Genomic DNA, 17,041 nt, shown 5'->3' on the forward strand with positions numbered 1-17,041 from the left:
GCGCAAGCCTTGTAAGCGCAGAATGCCTAGTAACAGGTAGTACGCACGCGCAGAAGCCAAAATTCCCAGCTAACCCGTGAAATATATACGCTTGCCGTACACACAGAATTCCATGCTTCCGTAAAGCGCCGATTCTCTTACAAAAACTTTTTATAGAATTCTATAAAATAAAAAATTATAGAATTTCTATAAAATAATCTATAGAAAAATATATCGAATATCTGTATAAAATTTTTATACAGTTTCTATGCAAGTCCTATAAAATTTCTAATAGAGAATTTGAGTTTCTTGTGAAATTCCTTAGAATTTCTGTACGATTCTTTGATAAATAGGGCCACTTTTCTAAAGGATTTCTATAAGAACAATTGTAAAGATTTTTATAGAATTCTATAAAAATAATCTATAGAATTTCTATAAAAGATTCTATAGAAACCCAGTCAGTTGAGCGAGAGGATGTCTTCAGCCGACGCCTTCTAGAGAAACTCTGATGGTCGTCTTCCACGCATCCCGGTCCAGCATCAGCGTCCTAAGCTCGGATGTTTCCTGCTGTGTAGCGTCCTTCTTCAGCTGGTCCACTTACCTGGTTTGTCCAGAGTCAGTGTCCCCAGAAATAGAGTCTTCTATAGGATAAACTATCTCATCTTACTAGGTTTCTGTCCGCCGCTCTCGCCAGCGGAGTATTTGTTCCCCCAAAGGAGAATGTGTTCCCCATGCATGCGCGTCCACCGACGACGGAACTTCAGTGGGGTTATTTCACTAAGATTTTTGTACATTTTCACCCCTCAAACCAGCCACATTGTTTTTACCTTAACAATATTTATTTCCAATATTTTATATTTCACGATCTTTTATTCGTGACACACGAAAAGTTGCGGACGTAGGGTACATAAATAAAAGTAGTTCCGGTCGGGGAATACCAAGGAATACCGACTTGATACCAAGACTAACTGGAAGTAGCTATAGACGATGTGACCTATGTTCACATTCGAACCGCCCTCTGTTGAAAAAACAATGTAAACGTCATGTTTCGCCGGGCAAAAAGACACGTATAGTCATGGTAAGATTGTATACACTTTCTAGCTGGCTGCCAAAACAAAGGTTTTGCCCGGCGGTATGCGCGCGAATCATGTTATGGTTTTCGTGTGACGTCAGAGGTCACATCGTCTGTACATCACTTTAAGCCGGTATTTGTAGGCTCACACGAAATAATACTACTGCACACTCATTTGCAGTCATCAAACGCTGCACCTAGTTCCTCAAAGTTGAGCATTTTTACTATAAAACAAGAACAACCAATGTCTTATTTCATTGTGTAAACAAGATCACGAGAGGGAAAACAAATGACTTAAAAATATAAATACAAAATAATTTGGTCTAAAATTAGAGAGGGACAAATTCCCTTGGCGGACAGAAAACTCTAGCCAGGGGGCAGAATCGCCTAGGAGATTCGATCTCCCCGGACCGTTGTGTTGTAGGACAGAATTCCCTATGACACTGCCCTTTGAGAACCTGAATCATACAGATTCGACTGTTAGCTCGGTTGAGTGTCTGTTGTTATGCTATCCAACTTCAAATATTCCTTCAAGGACCTAAAGCTGCTGTTCCCTGTTCACATACAAACTAACCACATAACTATTTAAGAACAAAGGCAAAGTCATTTGGAGGTAACTAGTTGTAAAGTTGTAGAGTCATTGACTCTCCGGTTGGATTTCAACTACGAAGTCACCCTCTTTGATTTTAATTTACATAGGATGCGTTCGACAAGCTTCCCCGGTTCGACACCGGTCTGCCCCTCGTACGTTTGAATAGCTTTGACGTCATTCCAGTGGCTCACCCGGGTCAGCCCCCAGTGCCCTGCTTGTGAAACCGGTCACTTGGGGCTGATCCAAGGTGCATGACATCACCACAAGAGGGCGATCGATCGATAGATTAGTTCTTGTCAGGGGCTCACCCGAGTGAGCACCGCAGGGTCGACCCGGGGAAGCTAATCGAACGCACCCAACATTCATTATCCCCATGCAAATTTAACACGTATCAAATCTTTTACAGTACCCGCTGCTAAAACATAGGATTCGAACCGCATTTAGCCGCCGGGCAGTCTCGTTGGTCTAGTTGGTATGTTATTGCACTAGAATGGCAAAGGTTGTGGGTTCGAATCCCAACCGAGTATTATTATGCCTGTGATTTATTTCATAGGACTCGGGAAAGTACAGAGTATACAATGCTAACACACATCGGTGTAAGGTTAAAAACCAAAGTGAATATGTATTTTTTTTTTATCCCCGATGCAAATTTAACATCTATTAAACTGTTAACAGTTCCCGCTGCTAAAATATAGGATTCGAACTGCCTCTAGCCGCCGGGCAGTCTCGGTGGTCTAGTTGGTACGACACTGCTTTATGAATGACAAAGGTCGTGGGCTCGAATCCCAACCGAGTAATATGCTTGTGATGTTTTTTTTTTCTTCAAAGAACTCGAGTAAGCACTGAGTATACAGTGCTCACAGACATCGATGTATGGGTAAAAACAAAATGAATATGACCTCATTTACTTTAAATTTACAAATGTTATACTTTACTACATTTTGGTAAATAGAGTGTCATCACTGAATTATTGTGCAGTTTTAATGCATCAAAGCCTTTGTGCGTGCGGGTCGTGTAAACAGTCAAGTTTCACTGTGTTCTGGTCATCCACTGGCAGTACAGCACCGACTACCAACGAAATTGTAAAGACCTCAAAACGACTAGGGACGGAATCACAAAGTAAGGAAACGTCAAGTGCCTGGTAGTTTCGGCTGTCTGCGTCAAGGAAATTAGGGTTGCGGTCTTTAACGAAATCTGAACGGAATCACAGCGACTTTTTGTTTAGACTCGTCAGCAGATACCACAGTCAAAACAAAACCGCAGTTCTCGCTATCGAGAATTGATATTGTTTTACTATTTTCTCAAAAAGGAAAGCATTTCATGGACTAACATTTCAAGAGAAGTCTTTCACATTCTGTAAACCCTGTAAGTTATTTGTAAATCTGTGAACTTGTTGTTAGTAAGTGTAACCGGGGGGGGGGGGGGGGGGTGTCAGACTTCACACTTTGATCCCATATATTCATAAATACAATTTCGGTCAATAAACATCAACACTTTTTGGTCAAAAGTAAAGTAAATGCAAAAATTATAATTGTTCAATGATTTTTTCAACACAACACCCCTCCAGCTATGAAATGGTATGGCCCTCGGGTAAACAACTCCTTATAAGGGAATGCGTTGCGCGTATCGCGTGATGAGGCACAACTGTCCCGGCCGTTGCTCTCGACCAATAGGAATAAAGAAACTGTCTTATAAGCACAGGTGCAAGTTTGCGTGTCACGCCCATGTTTCAACACGTTTTACTGGTCATAAACAAATGTTTTGACACACCCACGTGACGCGCTCTCCACCAATAGGACTTGCGAAACTGTCTGAGGTATTTATGAATTACCAGTAGTCCATAGGAAGTGCATTCAGCTATTTCGGCAATTTGACTAGTATTTTACTCTCCATTCTTCAAGAACTGGAGGAAGTCCTGTCATAAAGTATGCCATTGGATGATGAAATGTGTGATATTTTGTCCGATTAATTTAACACATATACCAGCTTTGGAGCCGATATAAACAGGAAAATTTGCACCCCCATGACAAAAAAAACTTGGGCTAATTAGTTTGATTCAAAAGAGGGCGCTATCCGATTCCCCCCCCCCCCCATTTTGCCAGGGTGGGGAAAAACTGTATGCGTAGCGTGTACAGAATGTCATGATGACGACTCTAAATATATTCAAAGCTTTTAGTTACAAACATTGTTAGAGATTGTGACATTCGCATTTTTCACTTGTACAATTAACGTAAAATGCCTTACCAATAATTGACTCGTTGAGTGTGTACAAACGCGCCTATGGCAAGCCCTTTGAAATGGAGTTTTCCTTTTTTCATATCACACTTCCCATTGCCAGGCTTTTGCTTATTTATTTACCACTATTAAAGACACTAGATACTATTGAAAATTGTCTAAGACCGGTCGTCCCACTTGGGGTATCTAAACATATGCATGAAATAACAAACCTGTGAAATATTGAGCTCTGAAGGAAACAAAAAATACCCTTGTCATGCAAAGTGGTGTACTTTCAGATGCTTAATTTCGAGACCTCATAATCTAATTACAGAGGGAGCAGTTTCTCACAATGTTTTATACTATCAACAGCTCTCCATTACTCGTTACCAAGTAAGGCTTTAGGCTATAAAATATTTCGAGTAATTACCAATAGTGTCCACTGCCTTTAAGTCAATCACAACACGCAACCCTTGACCTCGGTGACCACGAGTCGCAACCATTGTGGAGGGAACGGGGAGACGAGATCGAGGATGGTAGATCTTCTGTGGCAGTAGATTCTGTTCCCAAATGCCGAACATTGGGTGCGTTCGTTTAGCCCCCCTGGGTCGACCCCGGTGCGTGGCTTTTTTTTTTTACCAGGATGAACGTGGGTAATTATCTGTACACACTCGTCCTGGGAAAAAAAAACCGCCACACACCGGGTCGACCCAGGGAAGCTAAACGAACCACTCTATGTACTAACTACTTATGATAGCGCCCTCTTGTGAATCATTCTCCTACAGCCAACGTTAAATTTCCATGAGGTGGACCGAATCTCCCTGGGACACATCGTTCATTTTTTGAAAGGGGTCGCTACAAGAAAACCAGTCAACTCGCACGTCGCCCATTAAAACAATCGCCCATGCCAAAGTCGTCCCTAGCAAAGTCGGCCCTTACATAACAATTTCGCCCATCTCAAAGTTGCTTTATTCAAAGTCACCTAGTTTGAGTGGAGGATACATTATATGTGATGGGGCAATTTGTTTTGGGCAACTTTGTAGTAGGCGACTTTGCTTAGGGCGAGTTGACTGCCATTCGTTTAAAAATGCGTTACAGATTTCTCTATTTGAAAGTCTAATTTTATTCAAGTAATTTCTTGAAACTAGTTGCGTCGAGTTCACCTATTACGAATTCACGGGTTAAAAGTTGACTTGAGTACGAATTTACTTTTGGGTACGAGTTCACCTGATTACGATTTCACCTGGGTACGAAGATCAATTAGGGACGAGTTGACTTGGGGATGGGTTGACTTTGGTAAAAAATTAACAGGGTACGAGTTGACTTGATTACCATATAATCCGAATTCTTCCAACGGCTCAACTCGTGCCACAGTCAACTCGTACTCATGTCATAGCGCACCGGCTATTAGACGTACGTTGTAGTGCAGAGAAGATGTTTGTGGCGTGTCTTTCGTTTTGGGAAGGCGGCCTCCAACAAATCCACGTTTGAATATAACAGGTTGATACAAATTGCTTCGATTATTCGTCTTAACCGTAAATGGAGTTCCTCTAATTTCAAAAACTTAAGTAAATAAAACATAATCGACTCAAAAGGGGTTGAGGCCTCCGAAAAAATCCCACAACTGCGTACAAAACAAAAAAGCAGGTTCGTATTATTTTTCTGCAATAATTGTGTTGAAGAAAACATCCCAGAAAAATTGTCAGCGTAAAAATTCATGATATAAATAAACAAAACTAGTTTCCATAATTTCACTAATTGTTAACGCAGCCGAGTTCACTGGGTACAAGTTGACTTGAGGCCGAAATGACTTTGGGTACGAGTCCACTTGAATACGATTTCACCTGGGTATGAGTTGACTTGGGTACAAATCGAATAGGGTACGAGTTTTCTCGAGTACCGTATTGTAACGGTTGTGCTGATCGACCGGTAGGGGGCGCCAGCACGACTCCCCGTGGGAGCACCGCTGGCGGCCCAATCAGGCCGATCGGTAAATCTGCACGCCGCGGAGAGGACGCTCTTTGGCTTAGGTTTCTGTTTCGTGTAATTTCATGACTTGTCGAGTGTAGATAAACCCCAAAGAAACGGACAGAGAAGACAGTATTTGTACAACCTTGTGTCATTTTAAACTGCGTACAACGCAATATGATCCGAATTCTTCTGCCACAGTCAACTCGTACCCGTGTCACAGCGCACCGGCTTTCAGAGACGTACGTTGTAATGCAGATGGGGGTATTTGTGTCTTTTCCCGTTCTTGGAAGGCGACCTCCCAAAACCCACGTTGGAATAATACAGGTTGATAAAAACTGTTTCGAGTATTCGTCTTAACCGTAAATTGAGTTCCTCTAATTTCAAAACGTTTAATAAATAAAACATAATCAACTCAAAAGGGGTTGAGGCCGCCCGAAAAAAATCCCACAACTGCGTACAAAATAAAGCAGCAGGTTCATACTAATTTTCTGTTTTGAAGAAAACATCCCTTATTAAAACCGATTTCCCTAATTTCACTAATTGACAGGTAGTTTCCGCTTAATCGAACAGCCGGTGCGTTTGTCTCATTGTCAATGCAAAACGTTATGTGTATTTTTCACAACTGGTGTTGTTACAAATTGGATACCGAAACGCCGTAGGATAGTATCAGACTGGATGTTTTTATATAACATTAATTTCTGAGAAAATACAAACTTTGGTGTTATTTTACATACCCTTTAAAGACACTGGACACTATTGGTAATTGTCAAAGACCAGTCTTTTCGTTGCAAGATAATAATGAAAGAAAAAACATCCTTGTCACGTAGTTGTGGGCTTTCAGATGCTCGAATTCGAGACCTCACATTCTGAATCTGAGGTCTCGAAATTAAATTTGTGGAAAATTACTTCTTTCTCAAAAACCACATTACTTCAGATGAAGCCGTTTCTCACAATGTTTATACTATCACCTCACCCCATTACTCGTTACCAAGTAAGGTTTTATGCCAATAATTATTTTGAATAATTACCAATAGTGTCCACTGCCTTTAATGTTAGTTATGATTCACTCTTTGGTATCTGACAACACCCATAGTAACAATCAAGTTTTTGCAGCAAACGTTTTAGAAAAAGGATGATTTAAAGAAATAAAAGTAAAAGTCTCACGTCTTTTTTGTCACGATACTTTGATACCCATGAGAATTTTGGTCAAAATCCACACATTGTAATAGAAATTGCATTCTCATCAACTGAACTTTTATCATTTTCCTAAAACTGTAAACAAATTATTAATCTGAACTTTTCCGGTAAAAAGGCCGCGATAAGGAGAACTTCTTCTTTTAGCAATTTCTGCATTTACAGATGTTTCAACTCACACGCAGGGGTCTTTGAACTGTTCAACAGTTTATTGAACTAGAAAATAAGCGATAGCCAAATTGTTTGTGTTTATTGTCCGTCTTGAGCACAAGCTTCTCAAATCTAGTATTCGTTAAAATAACATCTTTTTGATCCTTCAGACTTCCACATTATTTTGACATGATGCATCCCGAAAACTGGCGTTTATCTTTGCAGACGAGAAGGTTACCCGAGTAATATGTATGTGATGTTTCTTTCACATAACTCGGGAAAGTACTGAGTATACAGTGCCTATAAAGACAGTGGACACTATTGGTAATTGTCAAAGACCAGTCTTCTCACTTGGTGTATCTCAACATATGCATAATATAACAAACCTGTGAAAATTGAGCTCAATTATGGGTCATCGAAGTTTGCGAGATGTGACAAGGGTATTTTTCTTTCATATTAATTGTGTGTTTTCAGATGCTTGCTAACACTACGTCCCTTCTAGGGAGCCATTCCTCACAAGTGTTTATACATCAACCTCTCCCCATTACTCGTTTACCAAGTAAGGTTTTATGCTAATCATTATTTTGAGTTTCCAATAGTGTCCATCACTGCATTTAATTGTAAGGGTAAAACAAAAATTAGTATTTGTTATGCCCGAAGCAAATTTAACATCTACTAAATCATGCGGTTTCCACTGCTCACTGATAAAATAAAATAGGATTCGAACTGCCTCTCCCAGGGACACGCGGGGACCTTTGCGGGCACAGGAGGGGGGGGGGTACCCCATTTACGCGCAAGCAGTGTATTTCTTTTTAAATTAATAATATACACAGTTTAGCTTTAAAAAAACATTCATAAAAACAAATGCGTTAAAAACGGGTTGTTTATGAAAAAGTGCGAACGAAAACTTTACCAGATTGGCCTCTTAGATAACCATTGTGAACCCCCCGTGAACCCTCACATTTGTTCGTAGGTTTCGCTATTGCTATTGGCTTTGAAAATAGTGTGAAATCAACACTCCAAATAATACACGTTTTCCAAACTTAGGACTACACGCTGAAGTAACCAATGGCAGTCGAGTATAGGAGTGGTCAAATTCGAGGCTAAAATAGATAACACAATGTCCAGATGCTTACAAACCATCTGATAATGGTCAGTGCGTGGGGATCATTAGTTTGCTGAACTAGTTGCTAGATAAGAAAAAAAAAAAAATTATATCAGATGAGTTTGAACTTCCTTACAAAACACTTAGCTAATTCAATGGACAATGAAGAGTATAAATAGGCCCATTAAAACAGCTATCCTTCACTTCGAAGCATCGCCTTCCTGACCGGTAAGTTGACTTCATTTGTTTCAGCAAAACATTGGTTTTTTGTTCATTCTGCATTTTACCTTGGTCTCCAACGGTCGAATTAAAAAGCTACGATCTTTCCGAGTGGGTGAATCCATTGCTTAGAGAAAGAATACGTTTTTTAACCGTTTGGTTGTTTTAAATAAAAAAGAAAGAAAAAAAAGAAAGAAGATATACTATGACCAAACTAACTCTTGAAAATTTCACTTCAAATGATCGCCTTTTTGAGATATCACAGAAAAACAAGAGCAATTTAATGTCTAATCCATGTAAGAATGTTTCGTAACCGGAGTACACTTTCTGGGTGACTTTAACGCTCGTTATCTTCACATTGTTGAGATGAAAATTGATCAACTTTTCCACGACCACATTTTTCGGTAAGATTATTACTCGGTTGGGATTAGAACCCACGACCTTAGCAATTCTAGAGCAGTGCCTTACCAATAAGATAGGCCTATTCCCCATAGGCCTATCCGAACTCTGGCGACCGTTGTAAACTTCGCTATAAGTTGAGTTTGATAAAACTTTTACTAGAATTCCGAATAAGCAAATCGACTTGTACTCTTACTATATGTTTTCTCGGTCAAATTCGGCAAATGGGCAGTCAATTTCATTTTCATGCGTTCGAATTTAAGCTGTTTTGCCCTCTCCAGTTGTTACTGCGTTTCAAATTCAGAATTCGGCCATCCAATTTCGTTTTGGGTCGAGTCAAATTTCTTTAGCACTCTGTTCAATTTAGCGTAGCGTCATTTTTTTCGTGACACACACGCCTCAAGAAGCGTCTACGAATTTGAATGCTGCTTTGATGAATTGTTAAATTGAATGATTATTTTGTTAATTCGAATGACGCAACATTACATTAGACTAATCCCAAAACGAAATCGAATGACCCTTTTGAGTAGCATTCGATTTTGCGCGAAATAGAATAGCTTGGTGGTTAAATTGGCTGCTCATTTTCCGAAATTGACCGAGAAAACCTATATTACACAACACCAATGTTTTCACTTTTAATTGTTTTATGTTGGCTTCAAAGAACTTTAGCTTTGACTGTTCTCGTAAATTGCGAACGTCCTCGTAACCAACCATGAAGCTACTCTTGCTGTGTCTGTGTGTGGCCGCTGCCAATGCCGCCCTTGCTCCAATTTACATGGCCCAGCGACGTGGCATTCCAAACAGCTTCATCATCAAGGCTAAGGTAAAGTAATAACATTCTATTCTTTAAGACAGGGTATACTTTTGGCAATTGCCTTCTCTAGTGCTGTCTATAACCAAGTAAGACTGTTTGGTCATAAATGTGTCAAGTTATAAACCTGGTTGAGTCAATAGCATTGTTTTCATTCATTTCTCACAGGATGCATCCGTGTTAGACCAGGTGGAGAAAGACATCTTGGCCGAGTTTCAGACCATGCGAGTCCAAGCCCCGAAGGTGTCCAAGTTCAGTGATCTGATTCCCGTTCTGAATCTACCAATCCCACCCCATCTCATCAATACCGTAAGTAATACATATTTACCGTGTGTCTGAAAAAAAAACCGAAAACCTATACACTTTTCAAATGCCTGCCGAATAAAAAAAATATATTATTCTGGGGGAAAATATTTATATGCATGTATAACTTATGGATTCAACCTAAAAATTACACCAATAAAGTCCGAACATAATGCATGCTTGGGTGAGCACTGCTCAATGGAGAACAAGTAGCCGAACTCTTGGATTGAATTTTGGAAAAAAATCCAAAGGACTTACCTCTCACAAATTGAAATGCTAATTACTGCGCAACTGAATTTTTCATCCTTTAAAAAAAAAATAAGCAGTGCATGCTCACCTAATCACAAGTTATTTTCAAACTTTTTGGTGTCATGTGGAAGTTGAGTCAAAAAGCAATCCATACATAAAGTTTCTCCCCACAATTATATATTTTTTATTCGGCAGCCCTTTCGAAAGGAACAGCTGGATCACCGATTGAGTCGTATTTCTAACTTTAGCAAAGTGAACGCAGTCAGTATTTTAGTAATGTTTGAAGCTTTTGCATGGTGATGATAGGAAGAAAAAAAAAATCAAACTTGCGGGTAAAACCATTTGTATATCTATTTTGTTTCGAACAGTAAACTCTGCTCGTCTTCATGGGAAAAGAATAGTCAATATTTGTTTTATAACAACCAAAACAATATTGTGCTTAGACGTCTAGTTACCAAGCAGCTGAGATTGGTCTGGGTATGGTACACTTGGTGTTATGGGGTTAGTCTGTTTGCTGCGTGCTCAGCGCGTTGCTTTCGTGTGGATTTTCAATAGCAAAATAAGATCATGTGTCAACCAATCAAAAGGCAGAATCCTTGTAACAACACAGCATTATTTTCTCATAGGCCTATACTTTAAAGGGAATCTACATGTTTGGTAATAACTCAAAACAAATATTAACCTAAAAATTGACTTGGTAACGAGCAACGGAGAGCTGTTGATAGTATAAAACATTGTGAGAAACGGCTCCCTCTGAAGTAGCATAGATTTTGAGAAAAAACAAAATAATAAAATAACAAAAGACTTCTAGCCAGAAGTCTTTTATTCCTTACTGAGAGCAAACAAATTCGTCCAACAGGGGTGTTTTTCTCTCATCTTTTTCTCGCAACTTCGACACCAATAGCTCGCTCAAATTTTCACAGGTTCTTTTTTATGCTTGTGTTGGGATACACCAAGTGAGAAGACTAGTCTTTGACAATTGCCAAACGTGTACCTTCCCTTTAAGACCGTGTGTCCCTACTCCATTAACAACATTTCATGCTTTGTGGGGCATAATGTGTTTTGTGTTTGGGTTTCTCTTTGTCCATCGTGCTGTTGTTGTTGTTGTTGTTGTTGTTGTTGTTGTTGTTGCAGTTGTTTACTGCATATCCTTATTTCCCTAGATCCGTTCCATCGATGGCATCGAGTACATCGAGCAAGATTCCATGGGCGAGCTGTACGGTCAACAGACCAACCCAACTTGGGGGATTGACAGAATCGACTCAAGAAACAGCATCGACTACAAGTACAGCTTCAATGACAACGGTTAGTGACTAGCGTGTTGTACAATTGTTTGTTTGAAGGCACTGGACAGTGTTGGTATACAAAGCCAACATCTACAGATGAATGTTCTTTTGTATAAAAACTCTTTGCAAAATGCCAGCCTTACAATGTCGTCATCGTCATCCGCAGTCAATAGTATGTGTTGGTTAAAATAATGAAATAATTTGAAACGCTAGATGGCAGCAGACTTACCGGTAAAACTTCCATTGTTAACGTTATTCTGACATGCGCACATTACCAGGAACAATGGATTATCTGGTCCGTTGCCACCTAGCATCTTAAAGGTGACCCCTTTTGAATTTTGTTTAGCATGTAGTACTCCTGCAAATAAGTGTACGAAGATTCAAGGGGGAGCGGGTTATGATGTTGGTATTTCATTCCGTAAAAATATTATTTTCGCTCCTTCATAATACTATTTTGTAATTTTATCTTGTCAACAGTCTTGGGTAATGGAGCCAAAATCTACATCGTTGACACTGGTACCCGGGTATCTCACAGCGAATTCGGTGGACGCGTTCAGCGCATTTTCGGTGGAGACGACGACCACGGCCATGGAACCCACTGTGCTGGTACTGCAGCTGGAGCTACCTACGGAATTGCACGTCAATCGACGGTTTACAGCGTTAAAGTTTGCAACAAGTACGGCCAGTGTCCCGTGAGCACACTTATTAATGGTGGGTGTCAAAGTATATTCCTAGCAGGTTAAAATGTATTTGTTTATTAAAAAGAACTTGACATATTTCGGTTATTAGCAGAAGCATAACCAAAATCTGAGATTTTCTTTTTACTTAATACAGGTTACAGAGAATAATGAAAGTAAAAACACCCACACTGCACAAATTGTTGTGCGGGCCCCAGGCATGAAGTCTCGTGTAAGATTCAAATATTGAGTGAAACAAATTTCTCTTTCTCACAAACTACGTTTACTTCAGAGGGAGCTGTTTTTAACAACAGTGCTCGTTTCCATTAAAGTTTTTTTTGTGATAATATTTCTTTGAGTTATTGCCAATAGTGTACAGCGTCTTTACGGCCCACACCTGACACTATTGGTAGTTGTCAAAGACTAGGTTTAACAGTTGGTGTGTCTCAACGTATGCATAAAATAACTAACCTGTGAAAATTTGAGCTCAATCGGTCGTCGAAATTGCGAGATATTAATGAAAAACAAAAGCATTGTTGCACGATCTTGTGTGCTTTCAGATCTTTGATTTCGAGAATTCAAATTCTAAATTCAGATGTCTCGAAATCAAATTCGTTGAGAATAACTTCTTTCACGAAAACTACTTCACTTCAGAGGGAGCTGTTTCTCACAATGTGTTATACTATCAACCTCTCCCCATTACTCGTAATCAAGAAAGTTTTTATGATAACAATTATTTTGAGTAACTATTAGCAATAGTGTCCAATGCCTTTAATGAAATTATTGTGATATTTGTACCGGTGCATTGTGGATCTGAAAGAGGTGCCCGTTGTAACCAATATGACGTGTAATTGGATGAAGATGTATTGCCCACAATCCACACGTGGATACCGCATGCAGACGACCGAAAGGAAAGTTGTCCCAATCTGTGTTTTGGTTGGTCCGGGGTGACGTTTGTCTGGTGCACCCACATCACCTCCAACAAATCAAAACACAACTATGGAAAGCTTTATGTCACTTCCCGCCCGAATCAATGTAATCGAGCTAAGGCTGGAAGGAGGATTAGTCTGGTTTCTTTTTGAACAATGAATATTAGCGTCCCATTACTGTTATTGGATAAAGGGAACATTACCAAGATGGTGGCGCATCTATAGGTGCGTTCGTTAAGCTTCCCTGGGTCGACCCCGGTTTTCCCCGGTACGTTCGAATAGCTTTGGCAGGGCTCACCTGCCCTGCTTGTGGAGTGGGTCACTTGGGGTTGACCTGAGGTGCATGGCGTGACCACGAGAGGGCGAGTGTGATCGTTCGATTAACTCTTGTCAGGGGATCGCCCGGGTGAGCACCGCGGGGTCGACCCTGGGAAGCTAAAAGAACGCACCCTATAACTTAAATTACAGCAATTTAACACAGCTTCTTTTGTTCGGTATAGGTTTGAACACAGTAGCTTCTAACGGACGCGGTGTTGTGTCAATGTCTCTCGGGTTCACCATTACCTATTCCATCGATGACGCAGTCCAAAAGTTGATGGATTCAAACTACGTGGTTTCCGTTGCAGCAGGGAACTCCAACGCGAATGCTTGCAACTATTCACCGGCTCATGTCCAAGGCGTAAGTATAACATTCATCAGTCCTCCTTGTTCACACTGTGTCCATTATCTCCGTGGAATACAGTCCCGGGGAGGCCCGGGGAGTTGTTAAACCCTGTGGTTACCCTGGCGCACTTTCAACAGAACAGCACAAGTAGATACAAATATATTGTTCATATATTGTTCATGTGCGCTAGCTCAGAACTACGTAAACAATGGCAGTTTATCTCGTAAACTTACTGCCACCTAGCGTTCCAAAGTCTCCCGTTGACACTGGCAATTATTGATGATCTGTTTCCATTAGAGTGCAGCTAATATCAAATGTTTAATTTCAATTCTTTTTACGTGAATAGGTTCTCACCGTTGGAGCCTCAGACAGATATGACCAAAGATCCTACTTCTCGAACTGGGGTAGCTGTGTAGATCTCTTTGCACCCGGTTCAGACATTGAGAGTGCAGGTATCAACGGCGACTATTCTGTAGCCTCTATGTCAGGCACATCGATGGCTTGCCCACACGTTACTGGTATGATACCTATTCATTTTGGTCTATACACCGATGTGTGTTAGCACTGTATACTCAGTACTCAGCTGTTGCTCTTGAGTTGCAACGGTCGTGGGTTCGAATCCCACCGAGTAACACGCCTGTGACTGTTTTGAAACAACTCGGGACACAATTTGTATTGAGTATACATTGCTACCACGCATCGGTGGTGGAGGGGTGGGGGGACACTCACAGGCATAAAACTCGTGTGATTCGAACCCACGACCATTGCTAGTCTAGACCAATGTATAAAAATTGTGTTTAAAAGCAAATGGCAGTTTATGTGGCCATTTTAGCACTGCACACCCAGTACTTTCCTGAGTTCTGTGGAAACAAAATTACAGGCATAATACTCGAGTGTGATTCGAACCCACGACCATTTCAATTCTAGAGAAGTGTATATATATTTTGTATGTAGAAGCAACTGACAGATTATTTAACCATTTGTAGGAGCTGCTGCATTGTATCTCGGCATGAATCCAAACTCTCAGAGTGTAGAGAGTGATTTGCTTGCAAGTGCAACCACAAATAAACTAACCAACGTCTCAGGATCTCCCAATAAACTTCTGTACATTGGAGACGTAAGTAAACCTTTTCTTTAAGATCATGGTCCAGCTTCATAGAATTGCTTAAAGGTACTGCACATGTTTGGTAATTATCCCCCGAAACAAACTAAGTACACCAAGGGTGTTTTTTTCTTTCATCAACTTCTTGCACATTTTACCAATTGAGTCTAATGGTTACAGTTGTTATTGCATGCATATGTTGGGAAACACGAAGTGAGAAAACTTGTCTTTTACCAAACGTGTTCAGTGCCTCTAAGCATAGAAAACCAGCCATGCAAAACAAATTATACTTACCAAAACAAGGTTACCAGCCAAGTTGCTGTATTACCATGTACACTTTATCAATGGTTTCCAGGTCATTTCCGCTTAGCAGACAGTTGATAAGCAATATTTTTCTGCCCAAGCAGCTATATGAAATTGGGCCTATATCGTGGAACGTGCAGAAAGAAAACTGGGGCTTTATCTATTGTTTGGAAAAGTGAGATTCCCACGGGCGCCAATTTTGCTGGCAATTGTTTGATTCTGTCATAATTTCAGCTTAGCGCAAGCATGAAACGAAGTAAAAGTTCGATCAGGGAGAAAAGTGGTTAAAAGGGAACTAAAAGACCGTGGACACTATTGGTTATTACTCAAAATAATTATACGCATATATAACGTTACTTGGTAATGAGTAATGGGAAGAGGTTGATAGTATAAAACATTATGAGAAACGGCTCCCTCTGAAGTTAACGTAGGTTTCGAGAAAGAGGTAACTGTCAACGAATTTGATTTCGAGACCTCAAGTTTAGAATTTGAGGTCTCGATATCAAGCATCTGAAGGCACTCAACTTCATGTGACAATGGTGTTTTTTCTTTCATTAGTATCTCACAACTTTGACGACCAACTTATTGAGCTCAACGTTTCACAGTTTGTTATTTTGTGCATGTTGAGCTAGTTCTTGACAATTACCAATGAGTGTCCAGTGTTTTTGAAGGAATTTTGTTAAAGATTCTTTTAAAATATTGTTTTCGGTTCTAGTTTGTCTTTACCCTGCCTTTTAGGGCTCCGTATAACTCATAAATATAATTTTCTTTTTAAATTTTGTTATCAGGTTAAAACCATTATACACTTTCGGAACAGAAAAAAAAAAGAAGGTTCACAGATTTTTTAGTAACTTACAGTGTTAACAGAAGGTAATTGTAAAAGACTTCTCTTGAAATATTATTCCATGAAACGCTTTACTTTTTGAGAAAACATTAAAACAATATCAATTCTCGTTGTCGAGAATTACGGATTTATATTGGACACATGTCATGACACGGCGAAACGTGCGGAAACAAGGGTGGGGTTTCCCGTTATTTTCGCCCGACTCCGATGACCGATTGAGTCTAAATTTTCACAGGTTTGTTATTTTATACATAAGTTGTGATTTGGACAATACTGTTTACCGAAAGTGTCCACTGGCTTTAACCCACAATGGAAACACAACGTGAAAAATTATCACTAAAACATACACGTTATTATAAATATGATCCAACGACAAAGTTTGTAATAACGTAATTTTGTTTACCCTTTTATTTTTCAGTTGTAAATCAACATGATGACGTTAACGACATAAGAGGTGTTTCAAGCCGAATCACTAACGATTTACTCGGAGTGGACATCGAAGACCAGACGCGTTAATGAATCAAAACTCAAAAAAGAAACATTGATTTAAAAAAAATTATTTCTTGAAAGTTACCGTCGCTTCTCCCGTCCTGAAAAAAGGGACCCATCATCACAGTATACCTACTTATTTTAGCCAAAAACAAATTAAACAAAATAAAATAAAACAAAACACACAAACACAGGCCTACCGCTTTAAACAGACAAACTATTTTCCTTTTTCGAATGCCTCCCCTTTATGCCGTTTGCATACAACCCAACTAATAGGGCATGGCACATATTTTGGTTTAAAAAAACCTTAGAAACGGAGCAAATCCCTCTTTTTTGCTAAATAATTATACTAAAAATAGTAAATTCCTGTTTGTGCCATTCCCTTCTTTCTTAATCTTTCTTCATAAATTATTAAAAGTACAAGTATAAAGCCTGGATGAGCTTTTGACTATTGATTTACGCATTTGTCTGAAATTAAATAAAGAGTAA

General features: G+C 39.8%; 1 protein-coding gene across 1 annotated transcript; it reads left to right on the forward strand.

The window, feature by feature from the left end:
• The first annotated feature begins 9,607 nt into the window (after positions 1-9,607).
• LOC139935336 (aqualysin-1-like) lies at positions 9,608-16,587 on the forward strand. The gene is made up of 8 exons (XM_071929867.1): positions 9,608-9,718; positions 9,875-10,015; positions 11,422-11,563; positions 12,022-12,255; positions 13,651-13,829; positions 14,161-14,332; positions 14,801-14,931; positions 16,482-16,587. Exons 1-8 carry the CDS (start codon positions 9,608-9,610, stop codon positions 16,485-16,487), a joined length of 1,116 nt encoding a protein of 371 aa, XP_071785968.1. The 3' UTR covers positions 16,488-16,587.
• The last annotated feature ends 454 nt before the right edge of the window (positions 16,588-17,041 follow it).

The sequence above is a fragment of the Asterias amurensis genome, chromosome 3, assembly GCF_032118995.1.
Source record: "Asterias amurensis chromosome 3, ASM3211899v1".
Taxonomy (NCBI): Eukaryota; Metazoa; Echinodermata; class Asteroidea; order Forcipulatida; family Asteriidae; genus Asterias; species Asterias amurensis.

Excerpts from the sequence above, each read along its gene's own strand:
- LOC139935336 (XM_071929867.1), top strand. The coding sequence starts at position 9,608 with ATGAAGCTACTCTTGCTGTGTCTGTGTGTGGCCGCTGCCAATGCCGCC. Across the intron at positions 9,719-9,874 it reads GCTTCATCATCAAGGCTAAG|GATGCATCCGTGTTAGACCA; the intron begins GTAAAGTAATAA and ends CATTTCTCACAG. Across the intron at positions 11,564-12,021 it reads GTACAGCTTCAATGACAACG|TCTTGGGTAATGGAGCCAAA; the intron begins GTTAGTGACTAG and ends TCTTGTCAACAG.